The following is a 20,296-nucleotide window of genomic DNA, read 5'->3' as shown; positions in this document are numbered from 1 at the left end:
TATAATATACATTACATTTATGCATACAGTATATATTCCTAAAATCACAACAAATAATGACCCCCCTGCTTAGCTTAACAAGTCCACTATGCCTGCATTACCCAGCATTCCATATGATGGTATAAAACAAGAAACAGGAAGGCCGCACTTCCTCTTAAACACCCACCCCTGGAACCATGCTGCAGTCATGAACCAGAGGAGAAAATGTAAGGAAATGAAATGAATAAACTTTAAATAAATAAAGAAATTACAAAAAAACCTTGGTGTCTCTTTTCTCCTGACCTAATGTGCACCTTAGACAAGAGAAACAAGTCCAAAATTGTATTTAAACAAACAATAAAATACAAACATTTATACAAATAAATGTAAACTTATGACATCGGCACAGGCTGACAGAATACTTCTCTAGCATTAATTCTGCTCCTATCTTGTCTTGAAAAACAGAGACAGTTTGACATTCATCATTGGGGTAGTCACACTGCAGGACTGTGCGCCAAATCTTCTGACACTGCCAGAATTTCATCGGAGGTGAAATTTGATCGCAACAGCCATTAATCGGCTGTCGGTGAACATGTCAAACCAACGATCAAAGACTACAGATTTTAGCTTAGGATTATAGGAATCTTTTAGGATTTAAAAAATTTGTCTCAGACGACCAAATCGTGGCCAAAATCGCACAGTGTGAGCCGGGCTTAAGTCTGTCTATTTTCACAATCAAAACGAAATCTGTAGTGCAGTCCAAGACAACTCTCCCGCCATGCAGAGATACTGGAAAAGGAAGGGGCAAATATATTTAGGAATAATAGCAAAAGAAATCTGGGGCATTGATTCTAATTCTCAGTATTTGTGAGGATGCAGCATGGGAAGAAAGCTTCGCTGTCATAATTTTCAATGTTAGAAATGCAGCAATGACAGGATTGTCAAGCCTTGTCATTAATGGTAATGCTGCTCTTCATATGCACATAAATTTGTTCAAAATACATGCAATGCTCGTGTATTCATTTTGATCAGCTTACAGCTTTAGGGTTTAAACATCTGTGGATGTAAACAGCCACTGAACATTGAGTTCTAGTTTCAACTAAAACTATTCATTTCATCCATTTGGAAAATGAATTTGATCTTCAGGCTGGGTGAAGGTTAGTGAGGAGTGAACTACCCACATGAGCTCATTGCATAACACAGATATCATCTTCAGATGGATGATGGCCTATTCCAGGCACCTTCCTGTTCTCTCATCGGGTCATCCCATTGGGAGCTTTTCGAGGAAAGTGGAAGGTCATCTAAAGATGTTAGACAGGTAGAGACAGAGATGACCCGTGTCTTTCTGACAGGATATTATGACGGTATCTGATAGTGTCACTCTTAATATGTGGGCACACTAGGAGCTTGTTACATTCACTTCCACTCATTTACATACAAAGTGTTATCAAACATATGCCCTTCGTTTTCTGTTCCTTTCATATTTATAGAAAGGGTAATGGAGAGCATCTGCAAAAATCTAGCAAAATCTGTTTAATTTTGGGTACCATAATGTGAGTTGTACCAGAGTCTGAGAAAAAAAGATTTGGCAAGCTTGTAAACAGTTGCATAAGACAGTCTCCTTACCATATAAATTTCACACTAACCAGATTACACAACCGTTACTGTCAATGTAATCTTATAAGACATATTTCTTTTGATCTTTTTCATTTAGCTTTTTTTCTGTTGAGATTCAATGTTGCGTTACCGTGCTGAAGGGTGTATATCCAGGAAAGAGGAGCTTCTTATCACAAGAGCAAGATATTCATAAAGTAGCATTCTGGACTGGCCCCATAAGGCAAAGTGAAAGACAACATATTCCCAGAATACATTTCACAGGGGTCAGCGTGCCAATTTTAGCATTGCAGCTAACTGCAGGTCTGGAATTCTACACGACATTGAGTCAGGGCTCATGTTATGACCGAGTGAGAGCAAGAGAGGTACACTTTATGGCAGTAAAACAGAGGTACATGACGTTCCCCCGCCCTAAAATAAGTGCATATCTGAGAGTGGTGAAAAGCTCAGTGTACACACCACATACGGCTTCTGTAAAGCATGGTTTCCTTCATAAAGCCCTTGGGGTTACTGTGGCACCCCCAAAGGTCTATTCAGCTCTCGCTAAAGTGGCACCCCATTATGGGACTCTCTTGTTTCATCTAGGGTAATCACAATGGGTGGCCATTGCTACTGACAACCCACGATGTCATATGATTAATGAAGAGTCATGCTGATAAGCTCCTGAGTGTCACATTGGAGCCCTCAAGCAGCCTTGCGCCATCCAAGGACACTCAAATTGTCATGAGCAATGCAGTATTTGATGTGACACTCAGACATGGCCTATAAAACAAGTTCACTTTTGTCCACAGTCACAAACAGTGACTTAGTTTTCCAATATGCTAAATAAAATAAAGTAAACCTTCTTTGTTTAACATGTGCTGCTTGTAGAATCTGCAGATCCAACATTGGATGATGGAACTATGAGAAGTCTAGCGCATCTTACAAATATAAATAAAAAAGTGTTGCCTAAATAAATAACCTAAACGTAACTTTTATAATAAAAAAATAATAGCAGAGGTCCTAAAATAGACCCCTGTGGTATACCATAAGAAATGACAGACAGATTCAATGACAGCATTCAGTTCTCAGTCTCAGATTATTTACACCATTAATCAGTCAATGGTGAGAATGGTAGAACACAAGATCCAGTGGGCGTGGTTGGATCCAGATTACATTTGCCTACATATACCTAAACCTACCCGTCTCCATCCCCTGATCCCTAAACCCACAAATCTCCACCCCCTAGATGTGGATCCAACCACACCTCCTGGATCTTGTGTTCTGCAGAGAGGGGCTACTAAATTTTTTTGAAAAGATTAATAAGACCTACATATTCTTGCAATCTAGTTACAACAACTTTTCCCAGGGCCCAAGTCATTTTCAATCGCTATTTAAAAAGTTTGCAGTGGCTTTTGATCTTCGGTGCGTAAAAGGACAGTTTTGAGTGGCTGCACTTTAAAATACTTCCTCTTTCCAGTGGTTCAGTGGCTCCCTCGTGTTCTTGAAGCAAAACATTTCTGTTCTTCATAGTTCTTGAAAAAACAACAACAACAACAACAACAAAAAAACAGCAAAGAGGAAAAACAAAGAAAACCAGTCAAAGGCTTGATTTGACAGATTTTAATCTCTCATATAGAAACATTACAACACAATTTTACTCACTTAAAAAAAAACAATCTAAGCCACAAAGTAATGTTAATAATATCAACAAAGTCAAATATTCAATGTCAGCACATCATGAATGAAAATCAGCTTCTGGTGGTGGAGAAACTGAATAAATTATGTGTAAGTGTTGAGACTCTATGCAGGTTCTTGGTCACTGTTGTTGAGTTGTGCATATTCCAGAGCTGCCTGCTGATAAAGACACAAACAAACATCACAAACTAGCTTGCAGAGTCTTGTTCTAAGCATTGTTTTTTAATTACCTGGCTGTCCAAACTAATACGGAAATATAATTGTGGACAACATATGCAGCTTTATTTTTTTCCCGTAATTTGTAGGAAAATATTTATTTATGCTTATGATAATTAAGCATGTTTCCCTCCTAATGATATATCTTATAATGAGAATTAAAATATTAATACCTTTTAATGAGAAAAAAATTTCTGAATCTCATATTCATCACTACTATATGAAACAAATATAAAGTATTTCTTTATCATGGCATTTTATGTTGTCCTGCTCTTAATTATGCTGATTCTAGTTAAAAACTAATTTTAGAGCAGTATTTTTTTACTGTAATACAGTGATGATAATGAGAACTTTTCATCTTTGAATTTTATATGACTTGAAATATTCCTGACAGGCTTCATAAGACTGACCAAATCAGATACAGTGTAATAGAGATTTCTTCTGTGGCACCCATTTCTTCCACAAGAGGGCCTCCCTGTCACAAAACTATTTGTACATACCTACATGTGGACTTGTGTGTCTGTGTGTCAACATTGTGGGTCACTTACAGCATGTTCCGAAACTCCTACAAAAAAAAACAAAAAGAACCACCATCACAAAAGAGCAGCAGTGGAAAATGGATGAATATTTAATAACGTCAGCCCAACTTCCTGAACCAACTCCAATCAACTCCCAAGGAAGAGGAGTGCGGTACCCGCCTTAGGCTTGTCGTGTTAGTGCCATGCTAATGTGCCTGAGTAAGTAATCTGTTTCCCTCCAGATGCAGCTATTGTTTGGCTATATGTGGGCATGCCAAAATCCATTTCAGCGTGACCTCTGCTATGTTTGAGCATTGTTTCACACACATACCACAATGATTAGCAAGAGGTCTTGCTATTAATCAACTAGGGAAAAGGGACTGTGGAGTGTTTATTTGAGCTGAGGAAACAATAGCCGGGTTTCTGTGTCGGTTGGGCAGAGGAACATGAGGCTCCAGTGCCCATTGTGAAAACAGGAAGCTCTTTCCCACCAGCGCAGGAAATAGCCACCTGGTGTCTCATGCATTAGGAAAACACCACACGTTCATTAACAATGTCAGTTTGGATGCAATATAACAATGCGCCCTGTTTTGCTGCCTGTTATGGTCATGCTCGGAGGGGAGGGTTGTCGTGTTGTAGTGCATGATTCAAAGATCTGTCCTCACCTTGTGTGGACACCTGGACTTCTGTGTGCTGGACACTGTATTCAGGCTCTATGCTGTTTGTCACAGGAACTTCTAAATATGGACACATTTTGGACACATCAGCATTAAAAACTCCAACCAGCAGCATTCTTTCTTACATTTTTTCATTAAATAATTGTAAACACTAATTTAGAAAATGTAAACAAAGTTTATGGTGGTTCTGACACACAGAATTTCACACAGAACCAATACCAATGATTCAATAGAACAAATATTCGATATCCAGCTATAACTGACAGATTTTTCACAATGATGCCATCTGAGGGATTCATTGACTGTTCACTGTTCACAACTCACCTCTGTTGGGATCCACTTCCTGTGGCTGAACCAGCTCAGAGTTTTCATCAGTATGATCGTCAGAATCTAGTAAAATAAAAAGCAGAAGGTGTCATGTGATGAATTCTCATCTCACTGGCATAATCCTGTTTAAAATCTGTACCTGAGCCAGATACATTTTCACTCCAGACATTCCTGCCCATCACACAGGGAGTTCCTGTAAGGCAGAAACAAACAAGATATGAGTTTAAAGCCAGAGAAAAGGCGTTAAAATTGAATTTTCAACATGATTCAATATTCAGAATACCATACAATCATTTCCATAACCCTGAGATGTCCAATTCAATGTCCTATAAAATTCAGCTCTAGCCTGCACAAAATACACTCACTGGACGTTCTAGCAGTCCTAAAGCTCTTGATTAGCTAGTTCAGATTAGGTTAATTAGGACTGGAGCTAAACTCTGCAGGACAGTGGCCCTCCATGAGCAGGATTACCCACCACTGCAATAACAACCCAACACACAAAGACACCAGAAAGGGATATTATAAGTGCTGTCAATCAAAAAACAAACAAAACTAATTAAATGACACAGGTTTTTCTGAAATGAATCGTGATTAACCTCAATTAATCCCACCTAACAATAAAGATTTTCAAAATACTTTTATATTGCAATAATTTCACATGCAATCTTCAAATTAATGTAGAAACAACATAAAGACAGTATATATGTAAAATGTAACAGCTTCTAATTTCAGTGAACTTAAAACAATCTTCACATAAACCCAGTATAATAAATGTCATATTTAGCTACCCGTGCTCTTAAAATTAATCACATACATTAACAAACTAATTTTGACAGAGGCTATGACAATTGGGCGTGTGTTTCCCAAAAGCATCGTTAGCTAACTATGACCGCAAGTTCCATTGAACTCTATTGGTAATGACAGAACTTGCAATCATAGGTGCTTTTGGGAAACACACCTCTGCATAGCACTCTTTGAATGTAACAAACTACACAGGAATTAAATTTGTAATCAAAACCAGAAGTTCATTCACCTAGAAAATGTATGGAAATTGTATGGAAATCATCACTATAGCCAATTTGTATTGAATCAGAAACTTTAATCTAAATGGACCAGACTTGACATTAGTCTAATTAAAGATAAAAGTCACTTTTTTGAAAAAAATTATTGAACACACAACAGCTTAAACAATAGCCAAATGCACTGTATTAATATTCATATGACAAGGATGAGCACATTTGTTACCATTGAGAGCGGTGTTGTCTTCAATGTCGAGAGTAAGGCTTATTCTCATTGGGTCACCTGATTTGGGCCTTGAAGGTTTTCTGAGAAAGAAAGCATATTCAAACAGAGCGGAAGAAACCTTCAAATGATGATAAAATACATAAATGGTGTAGATGTTAAACAGAAACGAAGAGGCATCTTACACTGATAACTCAGTTTCTTGCTTTTTTCTGCGTGGGTGGGACATTTTCTTAAAAAAGACCATCAGGACTATGACGATAGCCACCAAAAGCAAGATACAGAACACTCCAATAAGGGCTTTCTTCCACAGCGCTAAACTGACTATAAAACACACACAAAAATTAGCAGAAAGGACACTGGAAAATCTTCAAAAACATCTTCTGTAGACATTTTTAGTGTTAGGCCAGAAACATACTCTGTACAAGTACAAACATTACATTCTCAGCATTGCCGCAAGGCACGCTATTAGTGTAACATTAGCGTAAACCGGCTGTTTCCACTAGCTATCAATCAATCAATCAAAATGTATTCATAAAGCACAATAAAAACAACAGTAGTTGACCACTGTGCTGTACAACCATATATAAAAGACAAATAAATATGAACAGTTTTTGACCGCAATACACCCAAAAAAACTCTAAGGACAATTATAAGCCCTTGAAAAAAGGTAGGTTTTTAACTTGGATTTAAATTCAGATTCAGAAGAAACTAATCGAAGAGAGACTGGAAGACTATTCCATAATTTTGGCCCAGCAATTGAAAAGGCACGGTCACCCCTCAACTTCAATCTAGATCTAGGGACCATCAACAGCTATGTTTCCATCCACTTATTTTTATGCACATTTTGGAATATCGCATAAAAAAATGCTGGATGGAAACGCCAAGATGGACATAAATTCTAAAAATGCACATAAAAACATACACTGCCCTCCAAAAGTTTGGAAACGCCCTAGAAAAGTGGTTTTAATCGTTTTTTAATTTGTGATAAATTTGCACTGATAAGGGACAACATATATTTTATTACATAAACAGTTTATACATAGAAAAAACTTCAATTATCGATTCATCAAAATATCCACCATTAGCAGCTATTACAGCTCTGCATAATCTGGGCATCCGAGCTGTCAGTTTATTCAAACAATGACTTTGAATTGGCAATCAATTGTTGAAGCTACAGTATTAAGGTGTGCTGACCCACAAATCTTTTAAAAACCTGGGCCAAGTTTAAACCAGTAACCAGGCATCACAGCTGGCAAAGGGGCATGTCTGACTTTGACATGTATATATTACCATTATTATGTTTTATTGCTGGTCTTCAGTGATAATGTCAAGTTACTTTAATGTATTTGCACCAAAAAATGATAAGGATTTATGCTGATATCGTCCAAAACCACACTTTGCCAGGGGTGTTTCCAAACGTTTGGAGGGCAGTGTATGTGCACATTTGAGTAGGATAAACTTTTTATCCGATAAGAAAAAATGTGCATAAACTACGATGGAAACACCCATCGTAGTTGGATAAATTTATCCACCCATCATAGATAAATTCCTCCATGCGCATCGAAAAAATCATGTGACTTTGCGCTATAAAACGGGATAACTTGACTGGCAGCGGACCGATCTCGTTCACAGCATCTATATGTTATTATTGTCATTCTGAAATGCCTGAGGAAAGTCTGTCATCAAAGTATTTCTGTATAATTACTGTCTTACATGACTGCTTTCCCAAACAGCAGGCATCCACTTCCGAAAGCAATGACCGCATTAATTGTGTTTCGTCTACTCTCTCTAGGCGCAAGTCATTTATCATATATGAAAATTATTATATTCAGTGGCTTTTCTTAGAGATATTTAGTGCCAGTTTACCAGGAAGTGACTATTTTTTCTCTTTGACTCGTTGGATAGAAGTTTTAGTTTAAGTTTAAGCATAATTTTAATTTGAATATTTGGATGGATACGTAGCTACTGTCAGTTACTCTTTCAGGTCAACTAACTGTACTTGAATAGAGTATGCATTACAGTTCAAATAAAATCTATGTCTAAACAAAGAAGCTCTACTATGACTGATCAAAGAGTGATCAAATAGTACGCTGGTGTTTGTATTCAAAAACGTACTGCTAATTCTGGCTGGATAACTCTTTTCGGTTTCAGAGGCATAATTGGACGCCTCACAGTAGTAGTCGCCTCTCTGGTCTCGTTCGATGGCTTTGATGATATGACTTCCGTCTAAGGATCTGACCTCTTGGATGGAGGAAAGGAGCCTAACTCTGTTATGATACCAGGTGAAGGTGATGGGGTAAGTGCCCTGCTGTACACGGCAGGTGAGGGTAAGATCTGACCCCTCTGTGACCGTAGCTTCCTTTGGCTCCAGGACTGGCCTGGAAACAGGTACTGATAGACATAAAAATTGAAATTCTGTTGTTATTTATGTAAGTATATTAATACAAGCCCATAAGTCTTCTAAAGTCACCTTTCAGTGAAAATCTGTTGCAATATACTATTCACCATTTGGCATAGTCAAACAATGCAACACTTGCGAGAACCAATGGTGTTTGGAATCAGTTTAATGCCATCTTTAACTGAATGTTAACAGGAATGAGATTTCAGAGGTTTGGAGTTATCATTGAATAACAACTTCTGTTACATAAAGGTGATGTATGACTAGTATAGCTATAGTTGTGGACCACTTTTGTGTGCGTGTGTGTGTTTCCATTCTTCCATGGAAATAACATGAATAAATAATGACATCATTTTAATTTGTATGTGAACTAACCATTAAAAAACGTTACAAGCTTGTGTTTTAACAATAGTCAGATTTCACATACATTCATGTTTTATTTACTGCTTGTTTCACTGATATTGATTAATTCATCATTTTTGATGGTTCTTTAAAAGAGACTAGTTAAATTTGGTAAAAGCAAGCAAAACAAGTACTGGCGATAAAATGTGAATATCATTTCCTGTGTTATAAAACAAAAGAGCATCAAATAAAATTAGCTTGAGAGGCAGTGCATTGCATTTAATATACCACAAATAATTGGTGACGTTAGAAGGATGCAAAACTGTGACCAAAACACATGCTTTTATAAAGTATTCAGCACTTTCAACATGACTTGTGTTTCACCGGACAAGTTTACAATGTCAGAAAAGCCATGCATATGGAGCTGGTTATGTGTTAGTTTACAAATCATGCACAGTGGTAAAAGTGTTTTGAGGTCATAACATAGTTTTGTGCTAGGAACTGCATGAAAAAAAGTATTTATTAATCAATAATCTGCACCTCTGTAATTATAATTTGTGTGAAAAGGAATACAAGTTAGTGTTTTACTGCTACTAGTTTTCATTTCAGCTGGAAACTGCAGGGAATTGTATGTATGTGTGTATGAGTGAGTGAGTGTGTGTGTGTATGAGAGAGTGTGTGTGTGTGTGTGTGTGCGTGCGTGTGTGTATATTTTTGGAGTTTTGCAAAAATACAACTTGGCATGTTATTCCAACGAGTCTGTTGCAAAAATTTATCACGACACACTTTGAATGGCTTGAAAAAATGTTCTCTGAAAGTGAAACTTTAGCTAAACAACAGTGATTATTTCATCTAGCAGGCTTTGGTGTGAGGAACAGGAATACAATTCATGTCACACAAGTTTCAGTCATCAAAAATGGTACCGGACTCAAAGGTCCATCAGAAAGCATATATCAGCATCTAAAAATGGCAACATGCACTTCCAAATTATTCAAAAATAGCAGCAACACAAATGTTTCAGTGTGAAGTATCAGGATGTGGTCCTCTTACCTATGACAGATGCTCTAAGGGGCTCACTGTTCCTACTGAACGATGACCCACGATTATGAGCCTGACATGTGAAGGTGTCGATCTCTTCTGGAAAATTGATGGAGGTTATGTTAAAGATCGCCCTGTCGGCTGGCTCAGCCACTGTCCTGCTGTGAGCCACTGGAACGCGGATCTTCAGTATGGTGTAGGTTATTGGAAGCGTTCCATTTTCAGCCTCACATGAAACCCTGAATGGCTTACCAACAATCACCTTACTAACAGCACGAAGGACTGGGACAGAAACAGGCACTGGAAAAGAGGGGAGGAATATGAGAAACACAATAAAAGCATGCACATAAGAAACCATACCAATTGAAATAAAAGTATTTGCAGCATTTTGCATGCTGTCGACGCTACATTCTTAAAAATAGAGGCTCTTTATAGGCAGATGTGGTTCCATGAAGAACCTTTAACATCCATGCAATCTTTCCATTCCACAAAAGGTTCTTTAAAGTGGAAAAAGGTTATTTAGTTTATTCAAATGTTCTTCACACTAAAAAAGAAGAACTGTTCACTGAAAAATTCTTTGGGGAACCCAACATTTATTATTATAATATATATAAATTATTTTATTGCATCACCACAAAAAAAATCCCCTTATGGAACTGTTATTTTTAAAGGTGTAGTATACTGGCACACTTGGGAGTGACTATATTGCTAGTTTATCAAACACCTTATGTTATTATTGTGTTATAACAAGTTCTAACATAGCAATAACAAAAAATATTATGCTATAGAAGTCAAAATGACAATATGGACAATATGCATGTCCCCTAATGACAGAGCTTTGACAAAAGCATAAACTCATCACCTTTAGCTTTTACATTGAGTGATGAGCTGGTCTTGGTAACTTCTTTAGCCATTGCCATACAGTAGTATTGCCCATTGGTGGCGGGGCTTGCAGTGTTTTCGTATTTTGCAACTGCTGAAATGCGCCGACCATCTTTCAGCAAAGAATATTTTATGTCTGCTTCTCCGATCTTCACTGAGGAGATTACATTACTGCTGCAGATCAGAGTGAATCGTTCTCCTTCAAAAACCTGGTTTGGGCTCATTATCAAAATCGGCTTTGAGAACAGTTCTGAAGAGTGAAGATAGAGCCAGAAAAAAATATTTGATTATTATGCAGTCCAAGGTTATTATAGTTAACTGAAACTAAAATTAAAGCCATAAAAGACTTTTGTTACTTGAAATACTGCAAAACTGTAAAAAAAATAAGAAAAGAAAAGTTGAGCCAGTTTAAAAGTTTAAGGCAACAAGCTTCATCAGATTTTTGAGTTTTCTCAACTTATTTTTTAGGAAATTGTTTTTTTTTTGTTGTATAAACTTAAAACAAGTAGTTGAGAAAACTCAAAAATCTGCTGAAGCTGGTTGCCTTAAAATTTTAAGTTTGCCCAATATTTTTTTTAAAAGTGTACTACTACTACTATATATATATATATATATATATATATATATATATATATATATTTTTTTTTTTTTTTTTTTTTTTCTTTTTTTTACTTATTTTTTATTAGCTATTCTATTACGATAGAATAACTAACTGAAATAAAAATGAATTACAACTATAACAATTTCAGTATAACAATTTAAAATGAAAACTTCTTTTAATGCATCAATAATGACAAAAAGCACTGACTGAACTCATTTTCAAAATGTTACGTAAAAAAAAAAAAAAAAAAAAAAAAAAATGATATGGTTGGTGATGTGTATAGCCTGAATGACGAACATTTGAATTGTGTGGAAATCTGATGCACATTTATTTTATAAAATCTTGGTGGTTAGTTACCTGCAACATGTAGAGGATAGACTGCCTTCTTTTGCACGCTGCCTTTCACTGCTTTACACACATAGTCGCCTGAATCCTCAGCTCTTACTACAAGGCTCTTTGTGAAGGTTGTATTAGATTCATGAAGAAGGGTGGTGCCTTTAGTGAGGTACAACTCAAGAGCTGAGGGATAGTGCACCTCGCATGTGATCTGCACCCTGTCACCCTCAACAACATTCCCTTTGGGTGTGATGCTTATCTGTGGGGTGATCATATCAAGATCTGTAAAAACAAAAGAGATTAATCTCACTTTTAATGTAAAATATCATTAGCTATGCATATACAGTATGCTCTATAAAGACCCAACGAAATGGCTTGATTAGCAGTTTTTTCCCCATGTGTTGTTGTGTTTCTTAACATATTATATCGAGGGAGACATTCTCTCTCTAGGGAACATTTTTTTGGATAAAAACGTGAATAAATTCATGAGAGAAAGATGAATCATCAATATTTTTGATCTTAATGACAAGATTCCATTGACCAACCTTTTTTTTTGCCCAAAGTGAACACAAATGGTGTTCTTTAAATGTTAGTAGGAGGTTTCAAGTAATCAATATGCTGTTACCTCGTACAATAACTTTTAAAATGTTGCTTTTGTTGGAGGGGCCAGCATTAGGGCGCATCATAACCATATAGGCACATCGCAGGTAGATTTCCGTGAGCTTCTGCGTGGTCAGAGTGGTCGTCAAAGAGTTGCTGTCACTAATGACTCTCTTGACATCCTGATCATTCTCGTAGAAGAAGAACATCAGAGTGCCCGTCTCCTCTGGTGCACTGCACGTGGCAATAATGTCTTCCCCCTCAGACACGATGCTAGACTTCACCTTCAGCATAGGGATCTGAAGACCTGCATTGGTTTAAACCACTGAATATAATCAGACACATTAACTAGACAATTTAGCAACAACTAAAACCATTGCTGACATCTGATAAAAATGATGTGATGACCGCAAGCTCAAAAGAATTCTCAAGTATCATCAGCAAATCTTGACATGGCTCTGCAAGAGCAAGTTAATTTCAAATAGCATCATTAAATCATCATTAGAACTAAACTGTTTAACTCTAGGGGAGTTCTAAAATGAGCCTATTTTCAAAAAAAGTGGAGTGTTCCTTTAAAGCAGCCAAAGCATATAAAGTGAATAAACTTGTCTTAATCAAATGACCTTTTACATAAACCATGATAAACCATAAAAACTCTTGCACATACAGATCATTTTGCTTCATAAGACCTCAATATATCATCAGGAGCCATGGGTGTTAATTTAGTTTGGACTCAAAGTGATGGTAGCCACTGACTTGAATTTTATGAATCACCACAGCTTCAGCTAAAAAAAAGTAAAAAGGTCACCTACATCTTAGATGGCCTGATGGTGAGTAAATGAACAGCAAATTTTTTTTGGGTGAACTATCCCTTTAAGACGGGGCTTAGCAAGGGGTCATTTACTGTATGTTACTAACCTGTGACGCTTAATGACAGGCTGTTGCTCGTCTTGTGCTTGTTGTAGATGTGGACACTGCACTGGTAGCGACCAGAGTTGGAAACCCTGGCAGAAGATAAACTGCGCACCATCACTGAGTTGCTGATATTTTTGGAGTATATCACCCGATCATCCTGCAGGAGTGTGAAGGAGTATGTCAGCGGCTGGGGGAGGCTCTGACTGACACTGGCCTCACAACTTAAGCTCACGTTAGTGCCACTCTCCACATTATTAGCAGGAAGCACTGTCAGCGTCACCTGATCAATGGTCACTGCTGCTCAGAAACACCCAGAAATAACAAACACACACATAAAAGAAAACACAGCTGGGTCATATGGGCCATGCTCAAGAAATTCCATAAATATAAAATTAAAACATTAATAGAGGCAACAGAATATCAATAGATCATGAAGACTTTCTGTGTACATCTACAGTTTAACCTCTTTAGTCAAAATAGCATGACAGATGAGACACAATGTATTGTTTACTTGCCTGAATTATTTATATTATTTAAGAAATTACTGTAAATAAACCATTTATATAAATTAAATAATTTACATAATTAGGCATGTATAATGTATAAAAACCTAATTAAATTATTTGTAATATAATTCAAATACATACATAAAGCATCATTGTGTTTTTGAAAGGTTGTTTTATTAATAAACAAATATTTAATACTTTTACAGATTATTATAAAATTATTTTACATGATTGGACAGAAGATTCATCATCTTTGGTATTACACAATAGATGGCTCTATAATTATAATCAGAAAAAGCTTTTAAACCTTTCTGTTTGAAAAGACTATACAAATTAATTGCAATTTCAAAAACATAATTTTTGTTAAATCTGCTGTGAACTCTGCACATCAACTCACTGTCACATATTTATGGTAATTTGTATAATATGTATATACATATATATATATACACAGTGCTCTCCACTAATATTGGCACCCTTGGTAAATATGAGTAAAGGCAGCTGTGAAAATAAATCCGCTTTGTTGATCTTTTTGATCTTTCATTAAAAGAAATCGCAAAAATTTGAACCTTTCATTGAAGTAAAACAATTGAAAGTGGGGAGAAAATATTATGATGAAATAAATGTTTTTCTCCAATGAATGTTGGCCACAATTATTGGCACCCCTAGAAATTCTTACGAGTAAAATATCGCTGAAGTATATTCTCATTCATATTTACATTTTTTAGCACACCAGGGTGACTAAGAGCATGAAATTGTCCAGCCATGTCTTCTTGTTCCACAGGATTATAAATATGGGGAACACAAAGGCCAAATTCCATTAATCATCCATCACAAGGAGTAAAACCTAAGAGTATAGTTCGGATGTGCAGAACAAGATTGTTGAGCCTCACAAAATAGAAAGTGGCTGTAAGAAAAAAGTTAAAGCATTGAAAATCCCCATTTCCACCATCAGGGCAATAATTAAGAGGCTTCTATCAACTAAAGACGTTACAAATCTGCCTGGAAGAGGACGTGTGGCTATATCGTCCTAATGCACGGTGAGGAGGAGAGTTTGAGTGGCCAAAGACTCTCCAAGGATCACAGCTAGAGAATTACAGAGATTAGTTGAGTCTTGGGGTCAGAAATCCTAAAAAAATATCAAACATCACCACATGCTATAAACAATGCAGATTTATTTTCACAGCCACCTTTGCTCGTATTTACCAAGGGTGCCAATATTAGTGGAGGGCACTGTGTATAAAATTCTTACATTACTGTATAAAGCATTGAATAACCTGACACCTTCTTATATTTCTGATTGTTTGTCAAGATATATTCCTAATCGAATGTTCCGATCCTCTAGTGCTGGACTTTTAGCATATTACACAGTAAATATCAAGCGATCTGGCGGTACCTCTTTTAGTCACTATGAAGTGAAGTCTTCCAAAGGAAGTGAGAGAATCCTCTAGTATTCAAATTTTTTAAAAAGCGTGTTAAGAGATACCTTTTTACAATTGCTTATGACCATAATAATGTGTGAATAATGTGTGACACAATCAAACCTCTACAAATGATTCAGAATGCAGCGGCACGACTGATCTTCAACGAGCCCAAAAGAGCACATGTTACACCTCTCTTCATCTCCTTGCACTGGCTACCAGTGGCAGCTCGCATCCAGTTCAAGTCACTGATGCTTGCGTACAGAACTACCACAGGCTCTGCACCCTCCTACTTCCACTCACTATTACGAACCTACATCCCCTCCAGAAGTTTGAGATCTGCTAGTGAGCGACGCCTTGTGGTACCATCACAGAGAGGCTCAAAATCACTCTCCAGAACATTCTCGTTCACCATTCCTGGCTGGTGGAATAATCTTCCCACCCCTATCCGGAACGCCGGATCCCTGGCAATCTTCAAGCAACAACTGAAAACTTATCTCTTTCGGCAGTACTTGACTTCATCCTAAAAAAAAAAAAAAAACTCACTCTTTCCCTCTATCTTTCGCTCCCTCCCTTACTAGCTTGTACTTATTTGAACAATGACTGAGACTTTGGTGTTATGAGCACTTCCTCTGTCTGACTGCCTCTTCAAGATTAATCGCTTTTTGTATTCCCCAATTGTAAGTCGCTTTGAATAAAAGCGCCTGCCAAATGACTAAATGTAAATGTAAATGTAAATGAAGTGTGCATATTTTTTATTGTTTTATATGATTTAAAAAAAATATATATTTGCTTATACTTTTGTTGTGTGTATTTTTTTTGTTGATATTCTTATGTTTTTTAATATTTGTTTACGCTTGTGAAGCACTGTGAGTTGCATTTTATGTATGAAAAGTGCTTTACAAATCTATCCCACTGAGTGTGTTAAATCTGTAAAATATATTTTAATGTCATTTCAACTGAAAATTGTGTCATGAAATTTAAATTGATGAATTTAATTATGAAGTTGCAACTTAGTACATTTAAAACATATAAGTGTTAAATCCCCCCTTACAACGTAAAGCTACAAAAATGTAACAAATTATTAATTATTGCAATTATTATTATTCTTGAACAGCACACTGTAGTCAAAACTATAATTAGGTACTTTACATCAACATATCAAAATAAGTGGACTTATTTAAAGCATGAGAAAAGATTATTAAGACAATGATTTAAAATGTATTTAAAACATTTAATTTGAAATTATTACAAAGTGCAATTTTTAAAAAGAAACTGTCATGAAAGTGTACTCCAAGTACACTTACATGGCCTTAAATAAAGGTGCTTCACGATGCCATAGAAGAACCTTTTTGTCTAAATGGTTCCATAAACAACCTTTAACATCTGAAGAACCTTTCTGTTTCACAAAAGATTCTTTGTGGCGAAAGAAGGTTCTTCAGATTATAAAAAAGTAAGAAAGAGATGGTTCTTTAAAGAACCTTTGACTGAATGGTTCTTCGTGGAAACAAAAATGGTTCTTCTATGGCATCACTTGAAGAACCTTTTGAAGCACCTTTTTTTAAGAGTGTATTTATATATATTAAAGACTTGTGAAGTGTACATTCAATACAATTAAATACACTTCTTTTCACAATCGGTGCATTCTGGGATTGTCATGCATTGCTGAACGTTGTTAAAAAGAGGCTTCAGACAGAGGCAGTACATTGTTCTCAAAGAAACGTTTGCTTCCTTCAGTTCACAAAAACCCCGTCAGATGCCACTTCTAAAGAGTGAGGATCTCTGTGTGTTTACTGTGAGCAGAACACAGAAGCGGAAGGAAGGAAATCACATAAACAAACACCAAACATTACTCCCTCAGGAGTGCAGAGACTGTGATTTCTGCCCTAAGACTCTCAACCTGGCCAACAAACACAAGCAGAGTCCACTGCTACACACGTCACTTCAGTAAACACCACTAAAATCTGGAAAAACAAGGGTAATCCGAACCCAAACTCAATGGGTGTGGGTTGATTAGAACATCGTAGTGTTTGAGGCTTGGAAACTGCATCACTGATCATGTTTGAGCCTCCAATTAGACACAGACTAAACATCTTGCTATTGCACAAAGCTCAAACTTCCTGTGAGGGGCTAAACAGTATGTGACAAAGTATCTCTGAAGGATCAAAGCATCCAAGTGAATCACAGATCTTCTCTGACTAAAAATAGATCCAAAAATTCTCAGAAAAGCACAGAACTGTCGTAATATTTTACCGCTCCTATTTCCCAACTATATAAATCAAGCGGTCAGGTTAGTCTGAGGTAAAAATAACCCGACAGAAGCTGGTGACCCGAAACTGTCGTGACCAAAGTGGTTTCTCTCCCATGCAAATACAAAGTACAAACAGAACCTGGAAACTGATTTGAGGACTTACCTGCCTGTATGTCGGCTGCTAGCCCTGCAGATGAGAGCAAAAAGGAGAAAGAAGTGAGACAAATGAATCAAAAGAAGATGAGATGGTGTCAATCATCAGTGCGAGGTGTCCTTACACAGTGCGCTCAGGCTGATGCGGAGCAGGCCGAGCCAGAGAAGACACAAGCTCATCCTCACAGGTGAGTGTTCATGAATGTGAAGGACGCACACGCGGGCGCTGGAGGATGAAGATAAGGGCAGAGTGCTTGCACTTAACACATGGAACCGCCTTTCTTTGTTTAATGTAGATCAGGAAACATGTTACTTCCTCAGGATGTGTGTATCTGAATGCTTCGTTCGTCCAGAACCTTAGAGAGACCGCCTTTCTGTTTATGGTGGGTCTCAAAGGCCTTATGTTTTAGTGCTGTTCTGAAGACATCACAGCAAAGAAGATGCTTTTTGAGGCACATCAGCAGTGTGGTATCCATCCAGCACAAACACGAGTACCATGGTAGCACCATGTTTTTAACACATTTTCATATTAAGGTTTTTTTTTTTTTTTTTTTTGGGATATGCTCCACTGTCATACCATGTTTTTTGGATTCAAACTAAACATTTACAGATATTTTTTTGTAGTTTTGAACATGAAAAAAAGAGAAAATATATATATTTATATTTCTGATTAGCTTAATTTCACTTTTTATTTTAGTTTTAGTACTTTTGTTTTTTTAGTTTTGGTACTTCAGCTTAGTTTATTTATTTCAGATAATTTCCAAGGCTACACATCTAATTTTAATTGACAGTTTTTAAGTTTAAGATTTTTAAAAATATCTTATTTTTTCTTTTAATATTTTATTTGAATGATTTCAGTTTCAGTTGAAACTGAAAATGAAATTGATTTCAGTTTCAGTTTTAGTTCACAATAACAGCACTACTTTTGAATTGGCTTTAATTTTTATGTTTTCAGTTTCATTTGAATTTTTGTTTTAGTAATTTTGATACTTTCGTTATGTGCTTTTGTCATTATAATTATAATTATTACAATTTAATATTCATATTAATCTTGAATTAATTATTTCAGTTTTAGCTGTAGTAATTTTATTACTTCACCTTATTTTATTTAAATTAAAGGTTTTCTTTCTTTTTTTGTTTAGATTTTTCATCTAATATTTAATTTCAATTTCAGCTTTATTTCAATTTTAGTTTTAATAGTTTTCATTTTATGTACCAGCAACAGCACTGTTTTTGGAGGTGCGTAATATGGTATTATAATGTTTTTTTGGCATGTTTCCATTTTGGACATGTACTATGTTACATATATTGTTTTGTTTGGGCATTGCACCATAGTAACACCTTGCATTTCTAGACATGGAACATGATATTACTACGTTTGTTTTTAGGCATGTACTATACCATCGTAGTACTTGTCCAAAAATACATAAAAATGCATATATTTGTATGTTGACATGTATCATGGTATTACCATGTTTTTGAACGTGGCATGATAATACTATGTATTTCATGTTTATGATACTATGTATTTGATGGACAAGGTAAATATAATGGTACATGAGAATGTTGATCTTTTACTATCTTGTCAAAGCACCATGATATTACCATCTGATACAATCACTTTGCCATAATCACGCTGCTTAAAAATGTTAAGACTTACAAGTCAAACCCGTCTGTGGTCAGAAGTAAAGTATCATCCACATCCTTCAACACAAAACGACAAAAAAAAAAAAAGCCTCTGCAAAAGTGACCCTGACACCATGAGGCATGCTGGGTACATGACAGGAAGTCCATGATTAAAGAAAATGAGTTGAAAACAAATGTCAATATGTGCCTCTGGCTCTCAAGCTTCTGAAAGGAGATTGCAGTATAGGAGTACAACCACTAGCTGTCGCTCTAGGTTTACAGAGAGGATGTTGACTGCAGAGAAACTGTCTACAGCCTTCATAGAAGTAGATATTAAATCAGTAAAATGATTCATCTCTTCATTATCAAAGACCAGAAATGAGCAAATAGATCTTTCTGTCCCTAAACTGCAGTCAAAACAAGTTGTGATGCTCTGGATGAGAGAATTAATTGAAGCTGTCACATTCACTGCATTTATGTGACACTTTGAGCGTCTATTCATGGCAGTTCCTCTCCTCACTCGCCTGAGGGAACTCTTGAATTAACAGTGCTAAATGATTCATGTTGTATGTTTGAGCTTTAATTGGGCGTCTGCCTCGCCACCAGCACACCAGCACAACCAGTTTGGTCTCTGCAGTGAATTACCCCAGGTTCAGTACAGCACGCCAAACACAGGATGTCCTGCTGCCCACAATGCCCGCATGAAAATAGATGAAATGATCACCGAGGCAGAGCACATTGAAGAATCAGTGACTCTACTGTTTTTCTGCTTTAGCTGCCTGTAAAGCTCTGCTGTTCTGCAGCATGTTGAAATGCATTCACCCCAGATGTGCTCATTATCCAGTGACACAATACAGTGACTTTTAGCAGTTGGAAAATGAGATTGTGGCCACAACACTGTATATAATCACTACTGTTCAAAAGTTAGGGGTCGATAAGATTTTGTGATGATTTTGAAAGAAGTTTATTTGAAG

General features: G+C 36.5%; 1 protein-coding gene across 5 annotated transcripts; it reads right to left on the bottom strand.

Annotated features, from left to right (window-relative positions):
* Window positions 1–3,180: 3,180 nt before the first annotated feature.
* LOC306846938 (platelet endothelial cell adhesion molecule-like) lies at window positions 3,181–17,930 on the bottom strand. Of its 5 annotated transcripts, none has more exons than XM_079380650.1 (15): window positions 17,822–17,930; window positions 17,707–17,730; window positions 13,369–13,662; window positions 12,476–12,757; window positions 11,872–12,132; window positions 10,894–11,163; window positions 10,044–10,331; window positions 8,369–8,644; window positions 6,436–6,574; window positions 6,254–6,333; window positions 5,148–5,201; window positions 5,006–5,071; window positions 4,670–4,741; window positions 3,987–4,051; window positions 3,181–3,429 (listed from the first exon to the last, which is right to left on the bottom strand). In XM_079380650.1, the coding sequence occupies exons 1-14, from the start codon at window positions 17,874–17,876 to the stop codon at window positions 4,014–4,016; spliced, it is 2,199 nt and encodes a 732-aa protein (XP_079236776.1). In that variant the 5' UTR covers window positions 17,877–17,930; the 3' UTR covers window positions 3,181–3,429; window positions 3,987–4,013. The 5 variants fall into 5 exon arrangements, with proteins under 5 accessions (XP_079236776.1, XP_079236774.1, XP_079236775.1 ...); XM_079380648.1 differs by having other exon boundaries at window positions 4,035–4,051; XM_079380649.1 differs by having other exon boundaries at window positions 3,181–3,426; window positions 4,035–4,051.
* Window positions 17,931–20,296: the final 2,366 nt, after the last annotated feature.

The sequence above is a fragment of the Barbus barbus genome (assembly GCF_936440315.1).
Source record: "Barbus barbus genome assembly, chromosome: 3".
NCBI classification, from domain to species: domain Eukaryota; kingdom Metazoa; phylum Chordata; class Actinopteri; order Cypriniformes; family Cyprinidae; genus Barbus; species Barbus barbus.
The sequence above is the reverse complement of the archived record's forward strand: the minus strand, read 5'-3'. Positions and strand labels throughout refer to the sequence as shown.